The 26,154-nt window shown below is 37.0% G+C and overlaps 1 protein-coding gene across 48 annotated transcripts in view; it reads right to left on the reverse strand.

Annotated features, from left to right (window-relative positions):
* Positions 1 to 26,154, reverse strand: part of sw (short wing) — a 171,389-nt gene that overhangs the window by 66,093 nt on the left and 79,142 nt on the right. For 19 of the 48 annotated variants that reach the window (XM_068360691.1, XM_068360733.1, XM_068360724.1 and 16 more), the window contains 2 exons: positions 14,714 to 14,746; positions 190 to 210 (listed from right to left, as the gene is read on the reverse strand). The exons of 12 other annotated variants lie outside the window; for them this stretch is intronic. In XM_068360691.1, coding sequence (XP_068216792.1) covers positions 190 to 210; positions 14,714 to 14,746 — 54 coding nt within the window. The remainder of the gene's footprint in view (positions 1 to 189; positions 211 to 14,713; positions 14,747 to 26,154) is intronic. 17 more of the 48 variants (XM_068360731.1, XM_068360687.1, XM_068360715.1 and 14 more) reach the window with 2 other exon arrangements.

Here is a 26,154-nt window from a genome sequence, read left to right on the forward strand (position 1 = left end):
AATAAACAAACCTTTCAAAGCTAAGAATGAAAATTAGGATATAAGCACAGACAATGAGAGGAGTAGAAATAGGGAGAGGATGAGCAGGAGGAAGAAGTGAAGATGGTAATTTAAATGATTTCTTTGCCTTGTTGTTGCCTCATTTTTGGGTGGGGGGGACAGAATTCCACATAGAAATCAAACACTTACCGTAATAGTCGAAGGCATGGGCTGGGGTGAGGGAAAAGATGGGGTACAAGTAAGTTATTTTCTTCCATATATAAAAATTTCATGAAACCTCTATCATTTTTGTAAAAAAAGAATTTCATCTAAAAATAATACACACCTAAGAAAAACAGCAAATCTAATTGTATGTACAAAGCCTAAATCAATTTTCTTGGAAAATCTTCCTATTGATGTATAGTGTGTATTTCAAATCTTGTAACATAATTAAAATAAGGACTCGTCGAACCAGGCACATTGCATCCTTTGCACATTTCACCAAAAAGACAAACATAAAATTCCACTCTTCCAGGTAAGATTTTTCTTGCCGAGTAAGGGAAGAATCTTATGCTTTGCTTGGCAACCACATTATGCAACGAATACAATACTGGTTAGGATATCCTTAATATAGTCTAATTAAAAGCTATCATGCATTACAGTTTCACCATATCTACAATATTTTCAATTTATTACATCTAAATGTTAGTTAAGGTTAGCTGTTAAAAAAAAAATAATAAGTAAAAAACAACTGCAACCATGAAATGCATTTCTTGCCCACTGTTAAGTGTGTCTCCATACTAAAAGTTTATTTCCACATTCAATCACATACCTGAAATCCTATACATAAAACACCTTGAAATTTTCATCTTCATAATTCATAAACTCCTTTACTTTCTAGCATTAGTTTTGCTTAATGATAATAATACTGTACTGAAATACTTGTTGCATTACTTTGCCTACAAATGGATGAAATACAATGGATCTAAATGTGTAGTGAAAAACAATGATACAGTATTCATGTATGTGAACAGTAAAATTGAGATCATATTTTGGTAGCCTTGCTTTTAAAACATGAGAAACTTGTATGAACTGTTACAACTTTCATAGCCAAACAACAAAAATGTATTTTATACAAATATGATCTCAAATTGTGCGAGTGAAAGCATCTTAAGAGACTAAAGACTTGAATAGATAAGAAATTGGGGTTAATACATTCTGATAAACTGTCTTTGCCTTTTCCATAATTTTATCAAAAGACCTGTTATGTGAGGGGTAAATCATTTGGTGGCTAGAGCTATTTATGTGATTACAAGAATATCAAGGATTATTGAATACCACTTTATAAATGAACAAGGTGCAAGGTTAATAATAATAGTTAAAAAAGGTAGCCACCTGTAAAGCTAGTTAAACAATTAGCTTGGCTAGCAGATTAGGTGCCATTTTTCCATTTACTGTACAATGGATGACCCGATTATTTAAAAATTGGAAAAAATCAATTAAAGAGCAATACTGTGAATTCAACTTTGACATTTGAACTGACAGGATCTACTTGAAAAGGAAAAATGTCAATGTACACAGAATATTTTTCATAAAAGGGGACTTGATAACACCTCTTACCCAAGAATTAACTGCAATTCATCTTTGCCTAAAAACTTGAATTAAAATGAGCTCCACTGCCTTTTATTAATATAAAAAAGGTTACAAATTTACAAAACATTCTCTCAGACTCAAAGACCATGATCCCCTTTAGTACACCAGCCATGTGTGAAGGTCATGGCTACTAGTAAGGACACATCATCAGTTGCTCACCCAGCGGATTAAGGTTTTCAGGGATTCAAAACAAAACCTTCAAAGCAATGATACCCACAAATTATGATCATAATAAGAAACATTACCTCTTGTTATATATTTTCTAGCAGAGTATTGTATTCTAATATGGAGGGGGTATTTAAAGTAACATGATAAAGCAGCCTGTGCTTCCATTACAATACAGTACTTTATAATAATAGGCAAAATAATAAGAAAAGTTCTAAAGACTCTTATCAGGGTTAATGAACTAAAGTGATGGAAAGAATGAGAATGTCTCAATTACTATAATAGAAAATAATTAAAGGTGACTAAAAGCCTGGACAGTAAAGAAAAATATCTCAAGAAACCATCAAATCGAAAATACCAGTTCCCGTGACTGACAAACACTTCAAAATCCCATGCCATAAAAAGTTTCTCATATCCTCATTAGCTTCCTTTATCTAAGATAAGAGAAATGGTAATTGCTCTTTGGGACCAGGATAAAAATATAATTCATCTTTATCCTATTTACATACATATAGACTGGCCATCATTGGTAAACCTATACAGTAAAGGAAACTTTTCAAGTTTAATTTGATGAAATTCTAAAAAAAAGAAAAAAAAATGAGAAAATATTGAGGTGCATAAAAAAGAAAAAAAAATCTAGAGGAATACCAAAAGTTTGGCTATATCAACCAAAGTTGCTTCTTTTCTCGGCAAATTTAGCATCATTACATTACAAGTTTCCTTATGTTTATTCATATGCATAGAGAGTCCAACTGTACCCTCTTCCCTTGTGAAGCTTTTGACTTACTTCAATGTCTTATTACGTCAGCAGTAATGTCTTAACTTGGGTTTTACTAAAATCCAGAACTTACAAATTTCTTTCACATTTTGTGTCATACTCTATACTTCAGAAACAATTCTGTAATCAGCTATGGGTATGAGTCTATTAAAGTTGTCTTCTTTGAATTATAAAAAAAGTATCATGATAATGTAAAAGAAAATTATACATATGCTAAAATGTATATGTCTCTTGAGTAAAAAGAAAAAAAAAATTTTTCTTGAATTTGAGATTTTCCCAACTACTGTATACCGTACAAACCTGAGTCCTTTAATAGGAGTATGTTTTCATCATAGCTGAAACTCGATTAGTATTTATAATGGCATTGGTAATTACTGGTGGGTGGCAGGGAAGCCCACCCCCACCCCCAGCACACTGAGTAATCACTTAGACTTTAAACCTACGACATGCAGAGTAGCTGAGGCAGTAAGTGTAACTTGAGGGATTCGGGTTTGTACGGTTAGAAAAATACAAATTACTTTTGAAATTTGTGATTTGTTCCTACACCGATACAAACCTCCGTCCTTAATAAAAGAGTTATCCTTAGGAAGGAGAAGGTCCCTATAACTAACTGGCCGGTTTACTTTCCCAGGAATGTCAAAACACTTCGGACTGTGTAGGACTGAAAGTGGTGACTCCCGACAGCCTCCTAACAACCTGAACATGGAGATGTCACATATATTAGGCTAGGTCCCTGTCAGAGATTGATAGTCGGTTATGGAAGAACCAAAATCCGTAAAGGTTAATGTGTCTAAATGTACTGTAGGGTCAGTATGAGAAATGGGTTGCATACATTTCATTCGTCCACTCCATTGTTTGGGAGGATGGAGGAGATACTTCAAATACAGAACGTGCCTGTCAAGGAAAGTTACCCTGTCATGAGGCTCACCTGTATCTAGCGTCCGATCCAGCATATAAGGGAGCGACTGTTTCACCCCCCTAAGGAAAAAAGGAAGAAAAAAAAACATTCTACCTCTCCTTCAATTGCTGCAAATGTCGTCTTGAAACAAGATGCTACTTGTCCTGTGAGGTTGCAAGGTCTGCAACACAACTTCTCCAGTAACTACAACAGACTATGTAAAAGGTTATCCAAGTATAGTGGGCAACAAAAGATGTCTGTTATACCAGACTCTACCTTCAAGACTAGTGCCCCTGACTGGTACTTCCAGAATTTCATTGACATAGTACAGCTGAAGTTGCAAGTTAAAAAAACACTGTTCTTGGATACCTTCATCTATACCCATTTAAAGCGGTAAAGTCGCTTTGGTGCTCCGAAAGGGAACCTGATATGTATCTATTAAAAAAAAAAAAAGAAATAAATAAAAGTGTTTCCACAGCTTCATAGGCCAGAGGAGTATCATTCTGCAAACCCCCCTAGCATGAGATTGAGTATTGCCGGGCTAGAAATTAGCTCCTGGACACAAACTCCAGACACAGAAGAGGAAGGTCTTCCTTCGTTGAGAAGGAGTCATGACATACAACATGCCCTGCAACGTGCTCATCGTAATGCATTGGCTTACGCTCGAGAGTAATCTAGGCGTCAAATCTTATCTAATGCCCAGTCAAGGGTACAGGAGGGTTCACTTGAGAAATCCAAGAACTCGAGCAACATTCATAGGGGGTTCAAGTTTCTAGGGGAAGATCATTCTATGCTCCTCCTGAGCTCAGGCTGATCTTTAGGAGAAAATTACAGCCGAGGTCTTGCGGAGGTAACTGGACATTTTTCACAGTGCTCAGAGAATAAAAAAGCTTTTTTTGTAGATGCTGGATAACCACCATCTGTGAAGAGACAGGAATGTCACCAAGTAGTGATGTCTCTGCACATGTGGTTGGCATAGCTGGTTGGCTAGATGGGGAGCTCTTAGTTATTTTGGACAGCAACATCAAGAGGTCTGGGTACCACTATGCTTGTGGCCATTTGAGTGCCACTAATGCCATTCTTAGGATTGGCAGGCTCCAAACCCTTCTGATCAGGCAGAATGGTAGAAAAGCATAAGCACTGAGGCCGTCCCACGGATATTGGAAGGCATCCTCAAAAGCCGCTGCCTGATTTGGTGCTGGTGAGGCATAGATGGCGAGTCTTATGCTAAGGCTCATTACAAATCAGTCTATTACTGGGGAACTCCACAAGGTCACAAGACTTTTCGCAACTCGAGGAAAAAGAGACTACTTAGCACCTACCATCTGTCCTTAGCAGCTAAGTACATCAGTGATGACATTCTTCCTTCTGAGAAAGAACTTGTCCAACAGGTCTACTATATTCCCTGGTACCCACAAGTGGTTAGTTTTCCTAACTTGCAGAGATGGTGAAAGGAGGTTTCTCTTTGTTTATGCAGGCCACCACAAAAGTGTTGTTGCTCATCAATGCTACTGAGTAGCTTAACAGTTGTCTTATTGAAATAAATGAAAGCTTTGAAGAGCTGCTTTTAGCTTAGAAGAATGCTAATGCAGGGTCTTTTCCTGCTGGGACGAAAGTCCTGCCGCAACCTATGCATACCAGCCTTCCCTTAATGGGTTTGAGAATAGAAGCACTTCCAGTAGTGGGAGTTCTAGGGGTGTTCTTTTTAGGAGATTATCATCTCCTGACCACCAGCACAAGCCCTCCCATGCTTCCCGCATGACTAAGTCTACCTGATGTTGGTCATCAATGGCTGCTAACCAATGCCTCTTTAGGCAACCCTCAAAGGATCTCTGGTGTAACTCTCTTGTAGTATGAGTTTTCCCAGGGAAGGGACAAGTGGTCCAGAAGTTGTTGCCTCTGTCGGGCTGGGAGTTGTGGCTTGTGAAGGAAGGGACACACTGCTTACCAGACTCAGTCTTCAGAATGAAACATCTTCCCCAATACCGTATCCTTCCTCCTGCTTGGATAAACACTCCTCTAATTGGCCTCAAAAAATCTTGACTTCTCTAGATTCAACATGGTCCCAAGATTGTGGCAAAATCAGCCAGTTGTCCAGATATCAATGACGACGAATACCTGTGGACTAGCCCAAGCCAACACGAAAGTGAGCTTTTAGATGAATACTAGAGGGACAGCCAACAATCCGGTTCAAAGGACTTCAAACTGGTAGACCTCCCCTCCGGGAATGAAGAAAAAAAACTTCCTTGAGGACTAATGTACTAGTATTTGGAAGTACATGTTCTCTAAGTTTGCAGAGAGCATACAATCTTCCTTCCTGATGTTGGCTTCTACAGTGTTTGCCACCTCGTTTTTGAAGAGAATTTAAAGCACAAACTCATTCAAGAGCTAAAAGGTCTCCAGCCTCCTATCGAATGTTCCACCAGGTAAAAGGAGCTTTAGAAGTCTGGAGACCTATCCTGGACTAGTTGAAGTGCGCCTTCTTTTCATCTTTTCCAGCTCTGCTTGGAAGATGAAGCCTTTCTCCGAGGACCAATCATATGTAGATGACATTGTTGTCATCAGAGTGAAGGGAGGACAAGAGCAAAAGAACAGGAAGCGGTAAACATACCGATGGACGCTAACTGTAAAGGCCTCTGCTCTGATGCATTGCCACCTTACCCATTAACTCGACAGGAATCCACCCCTTGTGGCAGTGGAAGGGGAGGATTATCTTTCCTAACGTACCCACTGGTTTCTATCCTACCTCTTCCTCTTCTAGGGTGACTAACCCAAGGACAAATGGGGGATACCTAGGTCTCTTAAAGGAGGAAGGTGCTGGAGCAGACAACCTATCCCCAAGTGTTGGGGCGTTTTCATGGCTGACATCAGTATGGTTCATGCTCGGTTTTAGAGTTTGCCTTGGATTACCATATTTCATAAAAGGAGGTTGCAAGGTGGAAAATGGAGGCCTGATAGATGTTCCTCCACTTTCCCACTGTGAATTCAACTTCCTCCAGAGGATAGACTACCTGACTGGTTGGTTGGAGCATTCCTTAATACTAGGGCTTCTCTTTGAATTTGTCTGGCAAATTTTGCCTCCAAGACCTCACTTCTTTTTAGCCCTGTCAAACCACTATTTTGGGGACTGGTGAGCTAAGAAGGAGGCTGCTTTTGCTTCCAATAACACAAGGTTAGTGCATCTCTTCTTCACCTCAGGATGTAAGAGATCATGAGACCAAGGGGTTGCATTGAAGAGCATTCTCTGGCCTGCAAAAGCGCCTCGTGAGGATATTCCGAGATGCACTTTTACCCCTTATTAAAGTATGACGCATGTGCGCTGCAATAAGCTTCCCAACTGTTCTGGAAGTGGCTATCTGAACCAAAGAATCATCTCTACTAAAGGGGAAAACCCTTATCCAGTGAGTGCCTTAGATCCTTCTGTCGCCCTCGAACTGGAGAGCATATTTGTTCGCGGGGTGTGCATGAAAGGAGGCGCCTGCTATCTGCAGTGCATGCTCTGTCTGGGAAGCTTGTATGCTAGGTCCATTGAGTGAGTGCCATAAGTAAAGCACTCTGAAACTGGAAACAGTTCATACCGACTGCATGAAAGAGAATGCACCCTAAAATGGGTGTGCCCAGAGAAGCGCTTGACCATAGGAGAGTAACCTTGGTCTCAGGCCTGAGTGCTCAGAGGTGAACGTGAGCACTAGAAGAGCGAGATCTAACTGGCGAGGGAGATTCTGCAGGACATCGTGCACTTGAAAAGTTCAAAATGTCTCCTAGCAGGTGGGTCAATTCCTGGCAAGGGTTCCTTACATGAAGAGTTCATAAACTCATTAGGATGCGAGTGCACGCACGAACTACTCGGGGAGAGTAAACACACAGAACTTTCAAGTTTTGCCAAGAAAGTTCTAACTAAAGGGCATGCATATATAATTACACTCAGTCCTTTATAAGGACGAGAGTTCAGAGCTGAATGCTTGCACATTGGAAGAGCTTCACCTTATATAAGAGCACACCCAAGGCAAATCTTGTTTCATATTTGATGAGTGCTCTTGAAGGACTGTAATCTTCGAGGAGACTGTATGTGATAGCTAACCGTTGAAGACGAGTGCTTAGTAACAAGCGGATGTACCCGAGCACTAAAAAATGAAAGCGACCACTGAAAATTGAAAGTGAGAGCTTTCTAGCAGGTGGATGTGTGTGAGAGCTAAAAGGAGTGTGCAAGTATTCTTTTCCAGGCGAGAATACTTAAGCATTATTAGGTGAGCGAGCGTGTGCGCAAATAGACGAGTGTGCCTGAGCACTACCAGGAACGAATTCATATGCGCTCTTAGAGGCTAGTGCGTAAGTGCGCCGAGAAGTATGCATGTATGAGCGTTAAGAAGTGAACGCATATGATCACGAACAAAGAGAACTGCTCGAGCGAGATCGAGCAATCACTTGATTATACCCTCTTGATTATACCCTCTTAGGGGAGAGGGCGTGCAAAATATCTAGATCTGATGAGTGCAAAGCTCAATGGAGAGCACACGCCTCTCATAGAACATGCAATAATAGCAGCATAAGAATCCGTTGGCTAGAGCAAATGCTTTGAAGCATGTGGGGACGTAATAGCAAGATCAAAAGTTCCTGTAGGAAAGCACACTCGCAGGAAGGAAGTCAGGCTTTGACGAATAGAGACCAGTCCTTACTAGAGGGGGGGGAGCGCGAATGTGCGTTCAAAAGCAGGACTTCATTATACAGTACATAAGCTCTAAAGAGCGTGTATGACTGAGAATAAGTGAGATGCCACTCCAGTACGAGCAGCCGACAAGTTAGTTGGCACTTCCATAGGAGTGGCCAATCATGAATTGAAGAAGTGGTGCACAATCACGAGCAGATGCAGTGGCGTGCCATCATAAGCAGGCGAGGTGGGAGTACCGATCGCGACAAAGTGAGGTGGTGCACCAGTACAAGAGGGAGACGATGAGCAGAAAAGGCAGTGCTTCATTAATTGCAAACGATCGGGAACAGGTGAAATGGGGTTCCTGCAAGAACAAGCAGGTAAGGTGGTGTTCCCTAAGGAGTGCCCATTGCAAACAGTTAAGATGGTTCTCTAACAAAATAAGGTGGGGCAAATGGGATTCATAAAAACACAACTCTATTGATCAGTCTAAAAGGACTTTTAACCTGCAGTGTGCTCTCAAGTCCAATGAAAGTCAGGATACACTTGCTTAAGAGACAAATGTGCGACAAAGGTGAAGGAATAAGTTGAAGTTCTTCTATGCCCAGTGTAATGATGATATATTCCTCAGTTACGATGTGCATAGTCATCACTAGTACATACTAGCAAAGGATTAAGAAGCAGGAATACTTTTAAATAGGAATAAAAGGATATATATCACCAGGGGCAGATACAGTTAATCAGCTAAAATTATTGGGAAACTGAAAAACCCCAAACATTTCTTGTGAATAAATTAGAAATTAAAACAGTCAGTTGAGGGAGCCAGAAGTCGTCTGTAGTATCCAGGGGGTGAAAACAAATTGGTTACTCTGTGTGCTAGGGGTAGGGACCTTTCCAACCACTCTCAGTATCTATAGACACCTCGTTATAAGCCTTTACAGCAGAGTTCCAGCTATACTGTAAACATACTCCTATTAAAGGAGGGTTTGTATCTTTGTAGGAACAAATTTAATTCCATCATAATATTCCCCAAACATTTTCGGCTAGCATTTCATTATACATATTTAAATACTGGGTTGCTAAATTCAGTGATATTTGATGAGTAGAAGTACAGTATGTGTATCACTGTTGCCATACCATTCATATCTACTACTTATTCCAAATAATTTTCCTTAGACAGACGATTGCAAAACATTTAACGATAATCCTAAACCTACCGAGCTGTTTCTTTCCTATTTAATTGACACGCTGATTAGTCCACCCTTATTCCTTTGTATTTCACACATTACAGTACTTGACAATAAATAAAGCTTTTCTGTTATACCCCATCCTCTATGGCCCCGATCCACGATGTCTCTTTTGCGGGGAGAATGTTTCTTCTAACAGGAAGCTTTGGTAATTTCTCACACATCCATACACTTTTCTCACCTATGATATGGTTATAAATACTGTATTGCGATACAAAGTTACATTACGTAGCCTTTATATCATCCTCAGCAAAGTAAGTATCCATTCAGGCAAACTATCTATCATAAGAACCATCACTAGATAGGGTAAGAAAACCCCTAGAAACTATTGCATTTATGCAAAAGTATAATTATCAAACTTCACTAATCAACAGAATGATTTTATTTTTTTACAATTGACAATAGAATACTGTACTACCGTATATGATTTTTTTTATCAAAAACACAGAGAGGCACACAAAAAAAGTATTGAGCCTTTCTTAACACAGACTTGAAAATACTTAAATAATCAAAGAATGACAAAAACAACCCATAAATGACAAAAGACTGACCAATATGACAGCTAATTGACCAACGACTGACCAGAAAATCTTGTTAATTCTAGTAAAAGAAGAAAGACACTTAAGAAAAAATAATTCTAACAAAATCAAACAGTTAGATCTGCTGCCACAGTACTATCATTATCTTCCTTTTTTAATCATGATTACTATTATTATCATTATCAATTGGTAGTCTAACCAGACAGCTAACTTGACATGCTTAGCTCCTAAAAGGACGAAACGAATAACCTGAAGATTCCACAATAAAATGTGACAGGAATGAGTAAAGGACATCACTCTTTGTCCCCTTGGATAAGTTCCTAAGAATGAACTACCGGTAAGTTTTATCTTATTATTAAGAACAATACTAACAGCAGACTTTTTAAGGGTAATAATTCTTAAAAATCAGTTCTTTTGTATAAACAAATAAAATAACTCTTAAGAATACGAATTTTACCTCTTTAAAACCAATTTGAGTACAAAGTATACTGAAAATCACCTTAAATTTTACAGTTGAAATTTTAACTCTTCTCCTGCCAAGTGCCTGTAGATGGCTATGTTTAACTTATGAACAGAAAAAGTCTTACAAATATTTTAATAACTAAAATGTACCATCATGCCAGCATTCCATTCTCAATACTAATTACAGCATAATAGTTGCATATATTGTCTTAGGAAGACATGGCAATTCCAATTTCAACATGCAAAAATTCAATCATATAATAATAATTTGGTAAAAATTTCAGTACAAGAATTAAGATTAAATTTGCTGTACTCCAGAGCTTAAGAGTGAATTAAATTTTGTCATCTACATAGCACTTATAGCCATATACTGTACCTACTTAATGAGCTCCACTTTGCTTATATCTAACTCTAATAAAAAGCCAACCAAAATAATAAAAGCACTTGTGAATTGTGAGCAAGAAGCTGAAAACGTGGCCAAAGCATCTGAACCTTGTAGAAGTTTAATCAACAGTACCTGCGTAATTTACTGTAAAAATGGTACCATTTTGTCAGAGAATGTCCAAGTCATGAGTCATCGAATATACAGTATTGCAAATTACCTCCTATACAGCAAACATAAAAAGGAAAATAATCAACAAGGAGTTTCCAATATGTTATGGTCTTTACCTAAATCTTAATTAAGCTGACAAATAGGTGTCTGCGAGTCTTACAATAAGTTTTCCAAGTCTTCACCAACAATATTTTCTTATAACCAAACAATAGTATATGAAAATATGGTCTCCCAAGACGATGTAGCCCTCAAGTAAAATTTAACAAATTATGTCAGTCAAACTCTAATAACATTTATCACACCACTTAACAACTATCAAGTCGCAGGTGTGACAGAGACCTAATAATTAATTTTCCATCTTTCTACTATATATACTAAAAAGCACAAAGATAAACCTAACACAGTAATCTACAACAGTTTTCTTGAGGACTATAAGCTAGTTTGGCAATTTAGAAAATTTAAATTTTCTGAGTATTTCCAGACTAACAACAACACGTACAGAGATATGAAATTCTGCTTCACAGAAAATACGGGACTTTTCAATATAATTACAGTACTCCGATGATCTTTTTTCAACAAAATATCTAATTTTCCTTAAATGTTTTAGATGAAAAAAAAGGAAAATAATTTCATTTAAAACCTTTCAAGTGTTGTGAGGAAATTACATCAACTGACAATGAACAAAACCTACCAGATAACAAAACCATATTTACCACCAGACACTTATTTCAACAAGAAACTTTTGCAGTAAAACATACATACACATATGAACTCCCGATTAATATCCTCTATTTTGTTTCCAATCCACAACTGTATTCCTTGGGCAACAAAGTGCCTAAACCAAAAACTTTCTACTACAGCACAATAAAAATAACTGGTCTGTACCTCATAGCTACTTTGTTATTTGTTTCAATATAAGTTGTCCTCTTCTGATGTGTTTTTAAATAGAACAAATATTTAAATACAGTTCAGTATTCCAAAGTTATTCAAATTTGTTTACACGTGTTTATGATCAGTTTCAAATTTTATAAATCAGCAAATTTTACGGTACTGTACAGGGGTACGTAATATTTGAAACCAAGGCCATGTTCTTTTCTGTAGGTATTACAGTATAGTACTTATAGACAATGTAACCAAATCAAACAAGGAGACCTAACGGCAGTTCTAAATTTGCTTTCATAATCTATTCTGAGGCAGATCTATAAAAACTGGAAAAAAGCAAAAAACATACTGAGGTATATTAGAGCATGAATGAATGTTCTCTATTTCATAAGAGATTAAGTAAAAGTAGAAAATCAATAATGCTCCCAACATAACAGAAAAGCTCAATACTGTACTGATTTCATGTGTATTTCACAATTCATCTAGCTTTCAGTCACCAAATTGACCTTGCTCTAGAAAATTATCAAATACAACAAACCAAAGTTCCCTTTAAATAAAACTAGAGAAACAATAGTGCTATGGATAACAACTAGATTAGATGATGTTTTTAAATACTGTAAACCTAGAAAGAGTACTAACCATGATATGCAACTTTCAAAAAAAAAAAATAATAAATTTTAACCTTCATTGATGTAAGCTTGAAATGTATGATCAATATAGAAATTATCTACTCTATTAAATGTCAAACTTCAGCTTTAACTTGATATAATTTTTGACTTTCATACAAAAACTAATATTGCTATACTAATTTACATAAATAAAAACAGTAACTTGGATGTCTCTTGGTTTACTAAATAAAAAATACACCTAGGAATATATCAACATTACCACTATATCTTTTATCCTTTTTACTTGTGGGCATACATTACATTAGTTAAAAGAGAGTAAGGTTTAAATATAATATTTTTCATATAAACCCACTATTCATACTAAAAACCTTGGCGCCTCTGTAGTTCATTAGGACTGACCAGATGTAAAATTTCAAAAGTTATGACTTGAAATCCACACTTTAAAAGGGAAAGAAACACAAGGGCACCATCTAACCTGAGATTCCCAACCTAGCCTAACCTCACCTCGTTGTCATATCTTTGCCACCCCTTCCTTAAGACTGTCAGAGCATTAGCTTACCCTAAGTCTCAAACCTGGCTTCACTCCTGGCAAGGGAGCACTAACTCATATTTCATAAAATTACCTAAATATTATCGTATCTCAGACCAAAACAAATAACTCGCGCATAAATAAAATTGATTCGACAAATACAGTAATAAGAAGTTTCCGTCTGTACGTACAAACTACACTCACCCCAAAACCTCAATTACACTTTGAATGTCTCAGGAAGATTTTATTCTTTTATCTTGTACTAAATAAATAATGCAGTCTTGCTCCAAGAAACTGTTTGCGCATGAACAAAACCTAACCCCACACCTCCGAAGAGAAATGGAACGCAGGAAGAGGAGATGAACCTGTTGCATATGACTGATGGGCAATATAGAGACAGAAGGGAAATCAATTTGATTAAGGTTAATCAAATCCAAAACCATTGATAGCCTATCTATTACCAACAAGTACCGTATTGCAAGAAAGTAACAAATTTCATAAGAGGAGAGCATTTTCTGAACATGAAATACAATTTAGCACACTTTAATCCCTACATGCCTAACAAATTCTCAACTCGTGCAAGTTTCTTTGAAAATCAGTTATTTACCATTTACAGAATAACTGCTTATCAATTAACAGTTACCATCTACAGTTATCATTTGCAAATCACATTTGTCAACTGAAAAAAATGAGTGGAGATATGTCTTAAGTGCTGAAACACTGCATTGTCAAAACCTACAATACATATAACAATGCAACCGATGACCCATATTATTTGTTTCCTAATTCAATTTTGTCAATTTTACAAAAGAAGTACTGGTAACTCAAAAGGAAAAAATTAGTTCTGAAAATTACAATCAGTGATACTGCTTTCTATGTATATTTCCTCATCCATGATTTGAATGAATATCAACTATTCATGATTCCTTGAATAGGATTAGATTGGTTGTACAGATTTTGGGCTTTATGTTACAGTGCTGGAGCTGGGGAGGCCATTCAGCACTACAAACTTCCTTGGGAAGGGTCTAATCTCTACTGGTGTTAAAACGGTGTTTTGGCTTATTGATGACATAAAGATCCACTGTCAATATATTTTTCCTAATATTACAGAGGTTTTGGTATCTTGAAAGTTGAACAATTTTACTTTTTAATAGTTTGTAAATAAAAACAACAAATTATAAAATCGGAACAATACAAACTTATCTAAAACTATCTAAATTTTCAGGAGCAGATATTAAATGACCCCATAATACACACCAATGCTATCTGACATTGATATTCTTTGCACAGCATTATCTCAAATAGTGTGCATCTCTGACGTCAAATGGCCCTTTAGTACAAATATTGGAACGTGCGGCCAACAGTACAATATCTGTCCCTATAAATTTCATTTATAGAGCTCATTACAAGTTTTTATTTGGCAAAGATGAATACACAGTTCTCAGGTAGTAAACAAGGCACTGCATACTGGAGTAATTTCACTCCTACTCCCTGACAAAGTAACATTTCCTGAAAATTAATTCTATCAATATTGAAATAAAGTTGTGAAGTGAATTCAATCAAATATAGGGATAAGTGCAAGTTAATAAACAATGGAACAATTGAATAGAGAGAGAAAGAAAAAGAGAAAGAAAGTAGAGAGAGAGAGAGAGAGAGAGAGAGAGAGAGAGAGAGAGAGAGAGAGAGAGAGAGAGAGAGAGAGAGAGAGAGAGAGAGAGAGAGAGAGAGAGCTAAGAGGGGAATCAACCAACCTTTGCGGGGCCTCCACCAGTCCTCATAGTAACCTTTTGTGGTGGTGGTAGTGATGATGAGGGGGAAGGGGAGGAATAACACATTAGTGGATGAGGCTTTAAACACCTTCACATTGAGAATCTACATACAACTCAAAAGTACTGTAACGCATAGCCTGTACTGTATATCAAAATATAAAAGGGCATGTTCAAGAAATCCTTTTGTCCCCTGCAGAGATTTTTTCAGTAGCAGAAAGAGCATGAGCCACTGAATATGTGCACAGTCCATTTCTATCACCTGAGAGATACTAAATCATCTAAATCTTAAAACTAACAGCATAGGTAAACTTCATTTCAGTATGGGATTCATTAATGCTAGAATAAAGACACCAGATAAAATCTTTACCATAATTCATAGTTACCCCCTGAAAGTCTTGAAAGCATTCATATGAAAGTAAAATACTCCTAGAAAAAAATGAAAGTATTTCAGTACCCTTTGCATTGCATTCCTGAGAAAAATTAAAATCATCAAAGTGAATACCTAAGAAATATACGGTATCATAAAATTACAGAAATTTCTCTACTTATGATTCTAAATCCAAAAATAATGCAATTTTGCCCCTCTTCACCTTGGGCAATTATGAAAGAAAACAGATCTCTAAGCGCATCTTTAAATATTGAAACATAATATTGGTCAGCTGCTAAAAAGATGACTTTACTCTGACCAAGATTATGTCATCATGAATAATTTTAGTAAACAGATATGATTAAATTGCAAATCATTCACATAAAACTAGCAACCACCTTGATCGTAAATATTGGCTGGATTAGGAGTCTGACCCTTCTGAAAGGGATGTTGGCCACAATGATAAACTGACAAATTATAGATGTCGTTATAACAAACTTCATATGATTATTAATACATTTTTCAGGCTACTTTAAAACTACCAAGGCAAATTAGATTATTAAACTAAAAATTAAACAAAATTCTTCACATTTAACTCAGGAATGCACAAAACCTTTAAACAAGAAATGAGAAAACATGCATAAGAAAAACATGAATGATTGATAACATTATTACATTACCTTCAAATCTATTTTTAACCACTATTCATTTAATTTTGGGCTACCTAAATGCTATCCTCAAATGTAAAATATTCTAAAGGTTAATCATTTTGAATATATAAATAAGCACTGAAAATAAAATAAAGTTCGAATTTGTATATCTTTCAAATATGTATTTATGTACACACACACAGTGGATATCTAAAGCTTTAACCAGTACCTTTTACACGCTGGGAATATGGAGTACAACACAAGCTATATTCTATGGGAGTGGACAGGGATAAAATACTCTAAGAGATACAGTTGAAGCTTACCTTACCCGCAAGGGACCAAAGCACTTAAAAGTATAATAAAGGCATCAGACTATTATAGCCTTCTCTGTTGTGTGATTGGAAGATGTCTTACTCAGCACATTTATGTAGCCTATATACCCCCCTAACAGGCTTATTTTCAACAGGTTAGTAATTTATAGCAGCGTACCATCTCAAATGAAAGAGGTGTAAGTATTTTACGAAGACTTTTAAAACTTCATGATCAAACTTTCCTTTATTAGCACTAACTATATTATTGTGGTAATATAGTACAAAACATGTGAATGTGCCGGTAATGTTTGCAATTTCTAACCATCACACAACTGGAAACAGATATCCTCTTCTTACTTTTAAATGGTTCCAACTACGAGGGAAATTATACTACTGTAATTACAACGAAATACATCTAACATAAAAGATAGAATGTAGATAACATTCAAGCAAAACTAAAATAACCGATATACATGTATAAATAAAGTACTACTGTCCTAATTAAAAATAATAGCAACAGATATTTTAAGCATGTGGGATTGGCTCAATAATCTTGGATCTACGTGAAATCTGTATTTTTAAGGTGAGAAAAATGTTTATTAAGCAAAAAGGTAAAATAATAAATTCTGTAATAATCTGTAACTTGAGAAACTACATAGGCACAAAGTTTATTTCTATACTCACCTTATGTTTATAATGATTCTCTTGAAGCTTGGTTCAATACAGATGTTTAACCCTTTTACCCCAAATGGACGTACTGGTATGTTTCACAAAACTCATCCCTTTACCCCTATGGATGTACCAGTACGTCCTTGCAAAAAACTGCTATTTACATTCTTTTGCTTATTTTTGATAACTTTATGAGAAACTTTAGGCATTTTCCAAAAGAATGAGACCAACCTGACCTGTCTATGATGAAAATTAAGGCTGTTAGAGCAATTTAAAAAAAACATATTGCAAAATGTGCTTGAAAAAAAAAATGCCTCGGGGTGAAGGGTTGGAAAGTTCCAAATGGCTTGGGGGTAAAAGGGTTAACGTACAGATGGAAAGTTCCAAATGGCTTGGGGGTAAAAGGGTTAACGTACAGATAAAAATTTCCAGATTTCTTTCCTTTCAATAGGCTTAGGCCTTAAGTTCTGAGACAATCTGGCAGTAAATGGCAATAACCTCGGCTTGGGTATATCACTGATCCTTTGTCTTTCCAGTCTTGAAGTCGAAAATACATGTTGTTTAACTTTAGGCAAGTGTAGAAATAAATGTTATACTTAAAATTCCATTTATTTCTACAAAAGTCCCCTGACATTCATAACGCTGGCACACACTCTCGTGGATGCGAGTCCATGAAGGAAAAAAGGTAATGTAAAGAACTAAAATAAATTTCTCTAGCACCTGGGACTCGCCTTTTAATCTATTACAATGGTAACCAAATTATAGCCAAAGCAAAGAACTTCCAGACTGTGTTCCCAAATACAACGCAACTATCAAAACTACTATATACACTAATATATTAGCTAGTGTATTTAAAAAAGAAAATGATATAAAAAAAATTTCTCCTTATGTCTGCAGTCTTGTCTAAATAACACTTAACAGCTCTCACAGGTCACAAATATCTATTCTCTGACAATCACCAACTTCCTAATAATTTATTATAAGATGAAATATAAGAAAAAAAAATGGAGGCACACCCTATGTCTTAAAATATATTCAAAATAATACCCTAAGCATATAAATCCAATCCCAGAAGTTTGACTATGGTATTCAGCATGGATCTATAACTCCTAATAGTATTTGCAAAAACTTAGCATTTTATTGCTCAAATTAGCTCTAGTCACTGACAAATTCCTTGATTTGCACCAGTCTACATAAATATTCAACTGCCTTTGCTACAAATTATTACAGATTTCCTTTTGAGACCTTAGATACACAATCTTGAGGACTTTGAAAAAAAATCACTTTGACTCAAGAGGGTCCAGTGGACAGTCTCCATGAGGTTAGATGTAACGCATATGAGTTTGGGTACACAGACCTCAAAACCAGTCATTTAAAAAAGTTGGTCTTTGATGGTAACCACCTTGGATATTCCAACACCAGAGGCCACAAATCAGTAAACCACTCTCTTCGTGGCCAAAGTGGACCCACTAGTCATCCTGTTCGATGACAATCTGAATTGTTTATTACAGCTAGAATCATGGAGAATTTATAAAAAGTGTACAGATCCTGAGTTGACTTGTCATGTAGCAGAGCATTTGCCTTCCATGCTGAATTATATATCTGGAACTGGTGAACAAAATCCCTCCATCCATCTCCTTGTTGAGCAGTGTCGCAAACATTTAAACATTCACTCTTTCCCAACAATGCCAAATCTCTAGACACACTAACGGATGCAAAGACCATTCTTTTAGTTTTTTCCTGCTCAACTGATCTACCTAGATATTCAATTTTCCTGAAATAAACTCGAGTAAAAGGATCATTGTTCTCAAGTTCATCCAAGTAAATAAGATTTCAGCTACCCAACATATGGATTCCAACCAGTTACCCAATTATAGAATCCTCTTAGTTGGAAACAAAATAAACTTCTCCAAATTGATCAGGAATCCTGACCTTTCCAGTAATCTGAGAAACCAAGCTTGTTGAAACGGAATTGTCCAGGTACAAAAGAACCCCGATTTCAAGAAATCACATCCAATTTGAGATAGGAGCCATCATCCTGGAGAGAACTTGAAGAGTTTTTCCAAGACCAAAACACAGGTACTTGATTTAATATACAGTACATTTAAACTAGTAATCACAAAATCTAAGTCAAGAAGTTCCTTGTCCTGTAAAGGAGCTATAGGTTTCCTACCCAACATGTTGAACAAGAACTACCTGCCATGGATACAGGTATCCAAGGGACCTGTGGGTATACTCCCATAAGTAATAGGCAGACAAGGTTGCCTGTTGTTCCCAGACTCTTGTCTTCACGAACTGCAACCCTCACAGGTTCTTCCTGAGAACTGGAATAGATCAGATATGTCTTAATTTGTGCACTCATATCCGGGATGCTCTTTTTTGTCTCTCCACCTGCAAGAAAAACCTATCTGATTGATCCACAAAACCAGAAGAAACAGTATCCAAAAATCTCTTCTCTTATTCCTTCAATTGAAGAAGGAAAGTCATCCTGGTCCCTGCTAGTCACTTCTTGCAGGAAAGAGATGGAGGAGGATTTGAAGTCATGAATAGCTGGGTTCTACATCCTAGGCCCAAACTCCTGAGCCAAGGTGAAGATCTATCCTTCAGCATGATGTAATACAGGCAAAGTTATGCTGTTTCCTATTTGTTTCATCAAGTCTAGGCTAGTGAAGGACACACTCGAGGCTCAAAGCATATCTGTAAGTCCGTCCCACAGGTTAGAGTAGGATCTCTTGAGAAACCTGCGATCTTGCAAGTCCGTCCGACGGGTTCAAGTAGGATCTCTTGTGAAACCTGTGATCTTGCAAAAACGTTCCATGCGGCTTGAGCTCTTAAGCGCTCCTCGTGAGTCTTGACTAGTATCGCGAAGAACCCAGATACAAGATATAGTTAAAAAAACTTTGATCAAGCGCTGAGCGGTATCCTTCACTGAAAAGATTGAAGGGTCCTAAAGAAGGAAGGCATAACTGATTTGGATACCATTCAATGCCTGGCTGCTTGGAAGCAATCAGGTTCATGTAGAGCCTTGATGCTGTCAAGAGACTGATTAAACAGTAAAATAGGAAAATGGGTGGAAAGGAGTATCTAGAATTCCTGAAGATGTTGGAAGGCGTCCTCAAACGATGCCGATGGGCTGGAGCTAGGGACAGAATACTGAAGTTTCTTGTTTGACTGAATCGCATGCCAGTTAAGTAATGGTGAAAACCTGAAGGAAGAAGCCTTTCTGCTCCACAATGATGTAGATTTCACAATTGACCTTTCAACTAGACCTGTCGACTGAGTGTTTTCTCCAACAGTCCTGAATGGATGAACTTTGCAAAAACTTCTACCATGTTGTTGACTTCCCAAGAGTGCAAACATTTGAAAAAGGTTTGTGTAATGACCCCCTTTGATAGGTAAAGTCATGAAAGGAATGTCCTTACCAAAGGTACTGAGTACAATATCAAACTTCTTTGGAAAGTTTGCAAAGTAGCAACACTGTATGCATTACTAGTACTCTGAAATTCAAGTGGGTTTCCTCCATGGATCATAACCCCGAGATATAAAGGATACTCAGGTGGGGGCTCCATTCCTCACCAGATACATCTGTAGGCAGCAGGTTTGTTGAAGACAGGGAGTTCCCAAAATGAAACTTGCCGTACAGCTACCGGGGTAGATCATCCTACATTCCAGCTCCAACAAAGCCAGAAGGTAATAACACTGGTTGCTAATTAAAAATGGTTCAGGAACTACAGAGCATAGTGCCATGCACCACATAGCAGCGTTATGCGAGTGCCTGTACTTGGTTGCCGATGACCCTTGCTGATTTAGGTACTTGTAAGAGCATTGAGATTAAGACTTGAAAAGTCTCCTGTTCTAATCCATAATAGTTGAACAAGTTGGAAAACCTTAGTGTCTAGTAAAATCTCAGTGTTGGAATACCTCATGTCCTAGACAAGTCTTTGAGTGTAGGAAGACCTAGGTCAAGGTACAGTCTAGTTGTGTCAGTAGATCTCGAGCTTTGAAAGATTCAGCGTGTTGAAAAATCACAGGGCTGGGCGTGCCTGAAAGGAACGACAATAGGCAACAGGTGTATTACTATAATACCCTGTTAACTCTAAAGTAAGGATCTCCCAAAGAATGAGCAAAAGTTCCAAATCTTCAACACTGTGACCAATCCCATGAGAAGGGCATGCGTGAGGATTCCTCCTTTGGGGGGAGAGAGTACAATTGAAATGCCCCATTAAGACAAAACACGAAGGGAATACCACAACGATAACTGGGCACTCATGAAGGGAAGAGATATTTTAGTCATTACAAGCAAGGACAACAATCATAGGTTCATCTTTCGCCAGTACTGTAGATTGGAAGAACTAGAATGAAGCAGATGCCAGAAGTTCTGCAGCAGGATAATCGCCGATTCAAAGGCACAAGAGATCCAATCGTGATGTCTGATTGCATGAAGTTCGATAAATACTGTAAGTAGAAGATTGATCTCATGGTGACATAGTGGCTGGAGACAGGTGAAGATGTGAAAGGCCAAGATCCTGGAGATTGTGTGCATGGTAATCATCCCCATAGTGATCGTGTCATGAGATCTATCAACTGGGACGAGATGGTCTGCTAAGGTCATTACATTCGTGTCACTCGATCATGTGCTCCACCACATTCCTTATGCTGGGTTGTCACCTCTCGAAGTCTCCAAATGGGAAGGGGATGTATTCCTAAATGTTCTTCTAAGAGTTGGCGTCAGTGAAGCATCTGGGGGATGTCCCGGGATAGGAGATGGAAAAGAAAGACTGCTAACGTCCAAACCAGTACCGCATACCAAACCTTATTTTTGGGGAAGGAAATGTTCCCAAAACAAAAACTCTTGCACCACACATATGGAACAAAAACGTACTAGAATAATTTTCCCGAGTGGATACATTCTCGGTACATATCAATAGTTCTCTTACTGTTCCTCGAAACCTGAATCACCCAAGCATCCTGGTGATTACTACTATCTCTTCGGGATAGTAGGCGTCACATCTAAAGGCTCAGCAACAGGCGAGGAATAACATTCAGCAAAAGGTGAGGTGACAGAAGAAGGCAAGAGGGAACTTTTTGGTTCCATCAGTTGGTTTTTCAGGATAGTGAGAAAGGTCAGCGCCCTCGTCCCTACCAACAGCTTGAGTAATAAGTACCAGAAAGAGCAGGAAGTGCAAAGTCTCTTTCAGTAGTGAATGATAACTCAAATGCAATGTAGAGTCCTAATGATTGTAAGTACATTAAGAGCAGTCATGTGAAGTCACCTGCTTCGACTCAAACACTAGGACGAGTGAGAAGGTTCCACACCATAGTCCGGTTTCAGAATGTGGGTTATCTTATGGTATAAAACAACCTCTAAGCATAGTAAGATCTGGATAAGTTAGAGTAGAAGGCTGAGAAGCAGCAGGTGACAAAGCACCTGTGACTAGAACGTTACAATCACTGTAGAGTAAGTGCTACTTTTAGTCTAAGAGGAAAGCTCAGGCCAATCTAGGAATGGACAGATGGAGTCCCAGTGCATGGTGTCTTATTGTGTGGAGGCCAATAGTGAGGATCCTAGGCATATATGGAGGATTGGTTAGCAGGAGACCAGTGAGGAAGAGGTTTATAAGATGGTCTGCCAACTTCGTCATGCTCCTTGTCCACGTCATCACGTCAATGTTCATCAATCGTGGACACAATGTGTGGATTCCAAGTGCGTGTAGGGTTGGTCAGTAGGAGATTGACTGTCTGCCAATGTCATCACGTTCATGTTTGTCATTGTAGTGACTGAGAGCATGGATCTCTGGTATGGACCAGGATAACGATACTGTTCCAGTCTGTATGCTTGCAGACCTTGCACGTAAGGCAATACATTTAGTCCGTGCAAGGGTTTCCCTATAGAGGGACCTTGAGTTATTTGAAAGTGCGAGGTTTGTAGCGAAGTTATCAACTCTGTCATTGGCTGTGAACTATCAGAACCCTTACCTACTGGTGCACTAAAACGCTTGGTACCTCTAGGATTTGAAATATGGCAGGTTTGGTTAAAATCACTGACTTGCACATAGACTCATTGGTCTTCTTAGATTTAGCATAAAAAAAAGGTAAAGAACTTATGAAGCTCATTACTATCAATCGACAAAAGCTTGTTAACAACTATATTGGCCTTAGGATGATGACGATCATCATCATCATCATCCCCACTGTAATCAAGTAGTCTAGTCTTCTCAGCTACAATCTGATCCTGCCTCTTCATAAAAGGAACAGTAAGCAATCTACACTTTTCACAATAATTACCTAAATCACAGTATTGCCCGGGCCCGAGAGACAACGTGATTAAGGATCATGATCACTCGGCAACAACTCTCTGAACAACTTACAGGAATTACCCTCAAATCCAGAAGAAGACAACACTTTTCATTGCTAATAACCCAAATAACACAAAAAATACAATCTGGAGAGGGTAAAAACACCATTACATAACACAAGGGTGACAAAAGAACTGAAAAGACAAAAGGACCAGTGGAATACCCAAGGCAAGGTCATTGCCATTACTGACAGATTTTCTCAATACAGTACTTTACTAGAGGCCTAAGCCTATTGAAAGAAAAGGAAACAGGAAATTTTTATAGTCTTATGGTAAATGTCGGTATTAAACAAAGCTTTAGGAGAAAAGCATTATGAACATTATGGGAGTTTTATTAAAATAATTATAAAGTTTTCCTTCAAACAAAACAAAAATTTTAGAAAATATAAAAATATGTAAAATCAAACTTAAATTATGTAATTACACTATTACATACAGTACTTGCAATAAAGACTTTGATCCCTATAAAATCTTAAAATATTCAAGTTTGAAGGATGAAAATATTAAATAATTATTTGCAATAGATTCCAATAGACAGTAGTACTGTACCCACGCACAAGAGTATAACTTATACTGTATAAAGAGAAATCTGTAACTACAATACTGTACAACATATTGTACTTTCATCAGAGCTGAAAAGTGATAGGAGATATCCAAGTCTAAAATAATTATGGTACAGTATCTGTAAAAGTTTACTTCATCCATTTAACAATAAAACAGCCCGATCCAAATGTATTAATGAGAAAAATGAACACGACAGTGTAAACTATAGTAAGCTACTTCAACCTATAAATTTGCATCAGCTTTCTCATTGGAGACAAATTAGCAGTGAGATTACAAATTGAATCGATCTTTACTTCAAACATTGTGAACAAAATAGAAATAAAATAATATTAATGAAATGGCCACAAAAGTATAACAGGATGATGACAGCCAATTGAAAAGTAATCAAAATTTGAGCATGGCAAAGAATTTCTTTACTCATGGCAGCACAGCTTTGCCACCTAAAAGAAAGAAGACATTCCAAACTGTGTCTTCGACTCCAAACCTCCAGTTTTCAGCTCTTCTTACAGCTAAAAATAAAATATTAATGCAGGTCATGCTCTACCTTTCTTTTTTTGGGAGTACAGTACATCAAATCGGGACATCTAAAGATAAATCTATATAAGGATAACGTAAATATAATAAAACACTTGACTCAACAGGAGGCAAATATCTTTTGAATGGCATACAGTATACAAAATTATAAATCAACGCAATATAACTAATAACATACAGGTAAGTGAAATAGGAAAAGCAAATAAGTGAGCAAGATCATGCATTTCATGGTGACAATTATCGCAAAACCACAATTACAATGTATATATACCATGCATGGAAAAACAAGGAGTACCGACTAAATACATGCTTTACATGAGGTCAGTTTTTGGATGAATGGATAAAAGGAAAACATATCATGCAGCAATGATGAGCCATGCAATGAAATGTAAAAGTACAGAAACTCCTTCAACATAGCCCTTGTGTGCATGCACAATTCATGTAAAATTTTTGGAGAGTACTAATGAGCATTTCCAAATCAACTCGATATGTGTTCCACTACAATGCTGAAAATCAAGATAACCTTATGAACAATATACTATTTAGCATTTAAAAACTAATCCAGCCACGAGCAGTTATGTGAATGGCATGCATTTTGTTTAGTTGCACAAAACCTAAGCCCTTTTATCTTAAAATGCACCTCCAAAGCTAATGCAAGAATTATAGTAATCATACTGAAGTTTACTAATATCTTTAAATAGTCGAGTAATCCTAAAGTATAGGGCTCATCTTATAACCATTATCTGAAATTGGAACATGCACTACCTTCACAGTAAAATACGAATAGGCTATTATGCATTAAATATTCAGGTCTTGAGCCCACAATGGTAATATTTGCAAAGAAGTGAATTAAAAAATATTATGATTTTGCGTAAATAAAGCTTTCTTAGTTAAAACTGTATCAAATGTAAAAACAGGCAACAGTATAAACCCTCTAGCGAATATTTGCAATTATCCATGTGGCTTTAAAATGTAATCTAAACTAACAGCTACCTTGCACCACCTTTTTCCAAGCACCACAACCAGTTTTAAAAATCTTTTGAAAGAATATACTTATACAATCATCTTAAAACTGTCATTATGTCCTATAACCTTCAGAGACCACAAAATTCATTAAACATCCCAATAAATTGTTAAATAAAGATAAGACTAATGTTAATACCTAATATTATGTTATTATTTTACTCGAACCTCAGTACAAATATTAATCCAAAAACACTAAAGCTGCTAAATTATAGGTATCACACAAGATGACAAATAAGACCCCAAAAATTGCTCTAAACTTGATCACACAAAATGTAATATAACACTGTCTTCACAGATGAGTTAGGTTAAGAGAACTTGACCCTAGTCTAATTTCAAAATATGTTATCTAATAGAAAAAACTAATTACTATCGCTTTTATCATTATTGAGGGTAGTTTAATTCTTTAAAAGGAGCTACTGTATTATTAAATCTATAATGTAGCTGGACTTTCTAAGATAAATATTTCTATCTCGCAATCAACTCTTCTCAATTAAGAATAAATTTTCTTTTCATTTGCTGTCCTGTGTCTTACCATCTACAGTACTTGACATGACTACAACATGTCATAACTTTTGCATGGAAAATCCTTTTAAAGAAACTCAACTAAGGTGATAATAATTATAGTGTACTAACAGTGACCATTATTGCAGTGTGGCTCACTGGGCATTGCAATTTTTAAAAAAACTTATTACTAAAAGGGCCTCTTCGTAAAATGCAGTACCATAACAAAACATTTTTTTTCCTTTCTACTTCTCTCTCAACCATTATACTTTACAGGGAGAGGAAACCAAACAACACATTATCATATTCATACTACTACGTACAATAGTCTAGTAGTCTATATGAACTGCTCATTATCATTTTATCAATGTCATTCCCGAGCACTTGTTAACCTTAATCTCTAAGCCTAATCTTTGTGCTCATCACTTTGGTTTGGTTTCACGGTT

The sequence above is a fragment of the Palaemon carinicauda genome, chromosome 37 (genome assembly GCF_036898095.1).
Source record: "Palaemon carinicauda isolate YSFRI2023 chromosome 37, ASM3689809v2, whole genome shotgun sequence".
In the NCBI taxonomy this organism is placed as follows: Eukaryota; Metazoa; Arthropoda; class Malacostraca; order Decapoda; family Palaemonidae; genus Palaemon; species Palaemon carinicauda.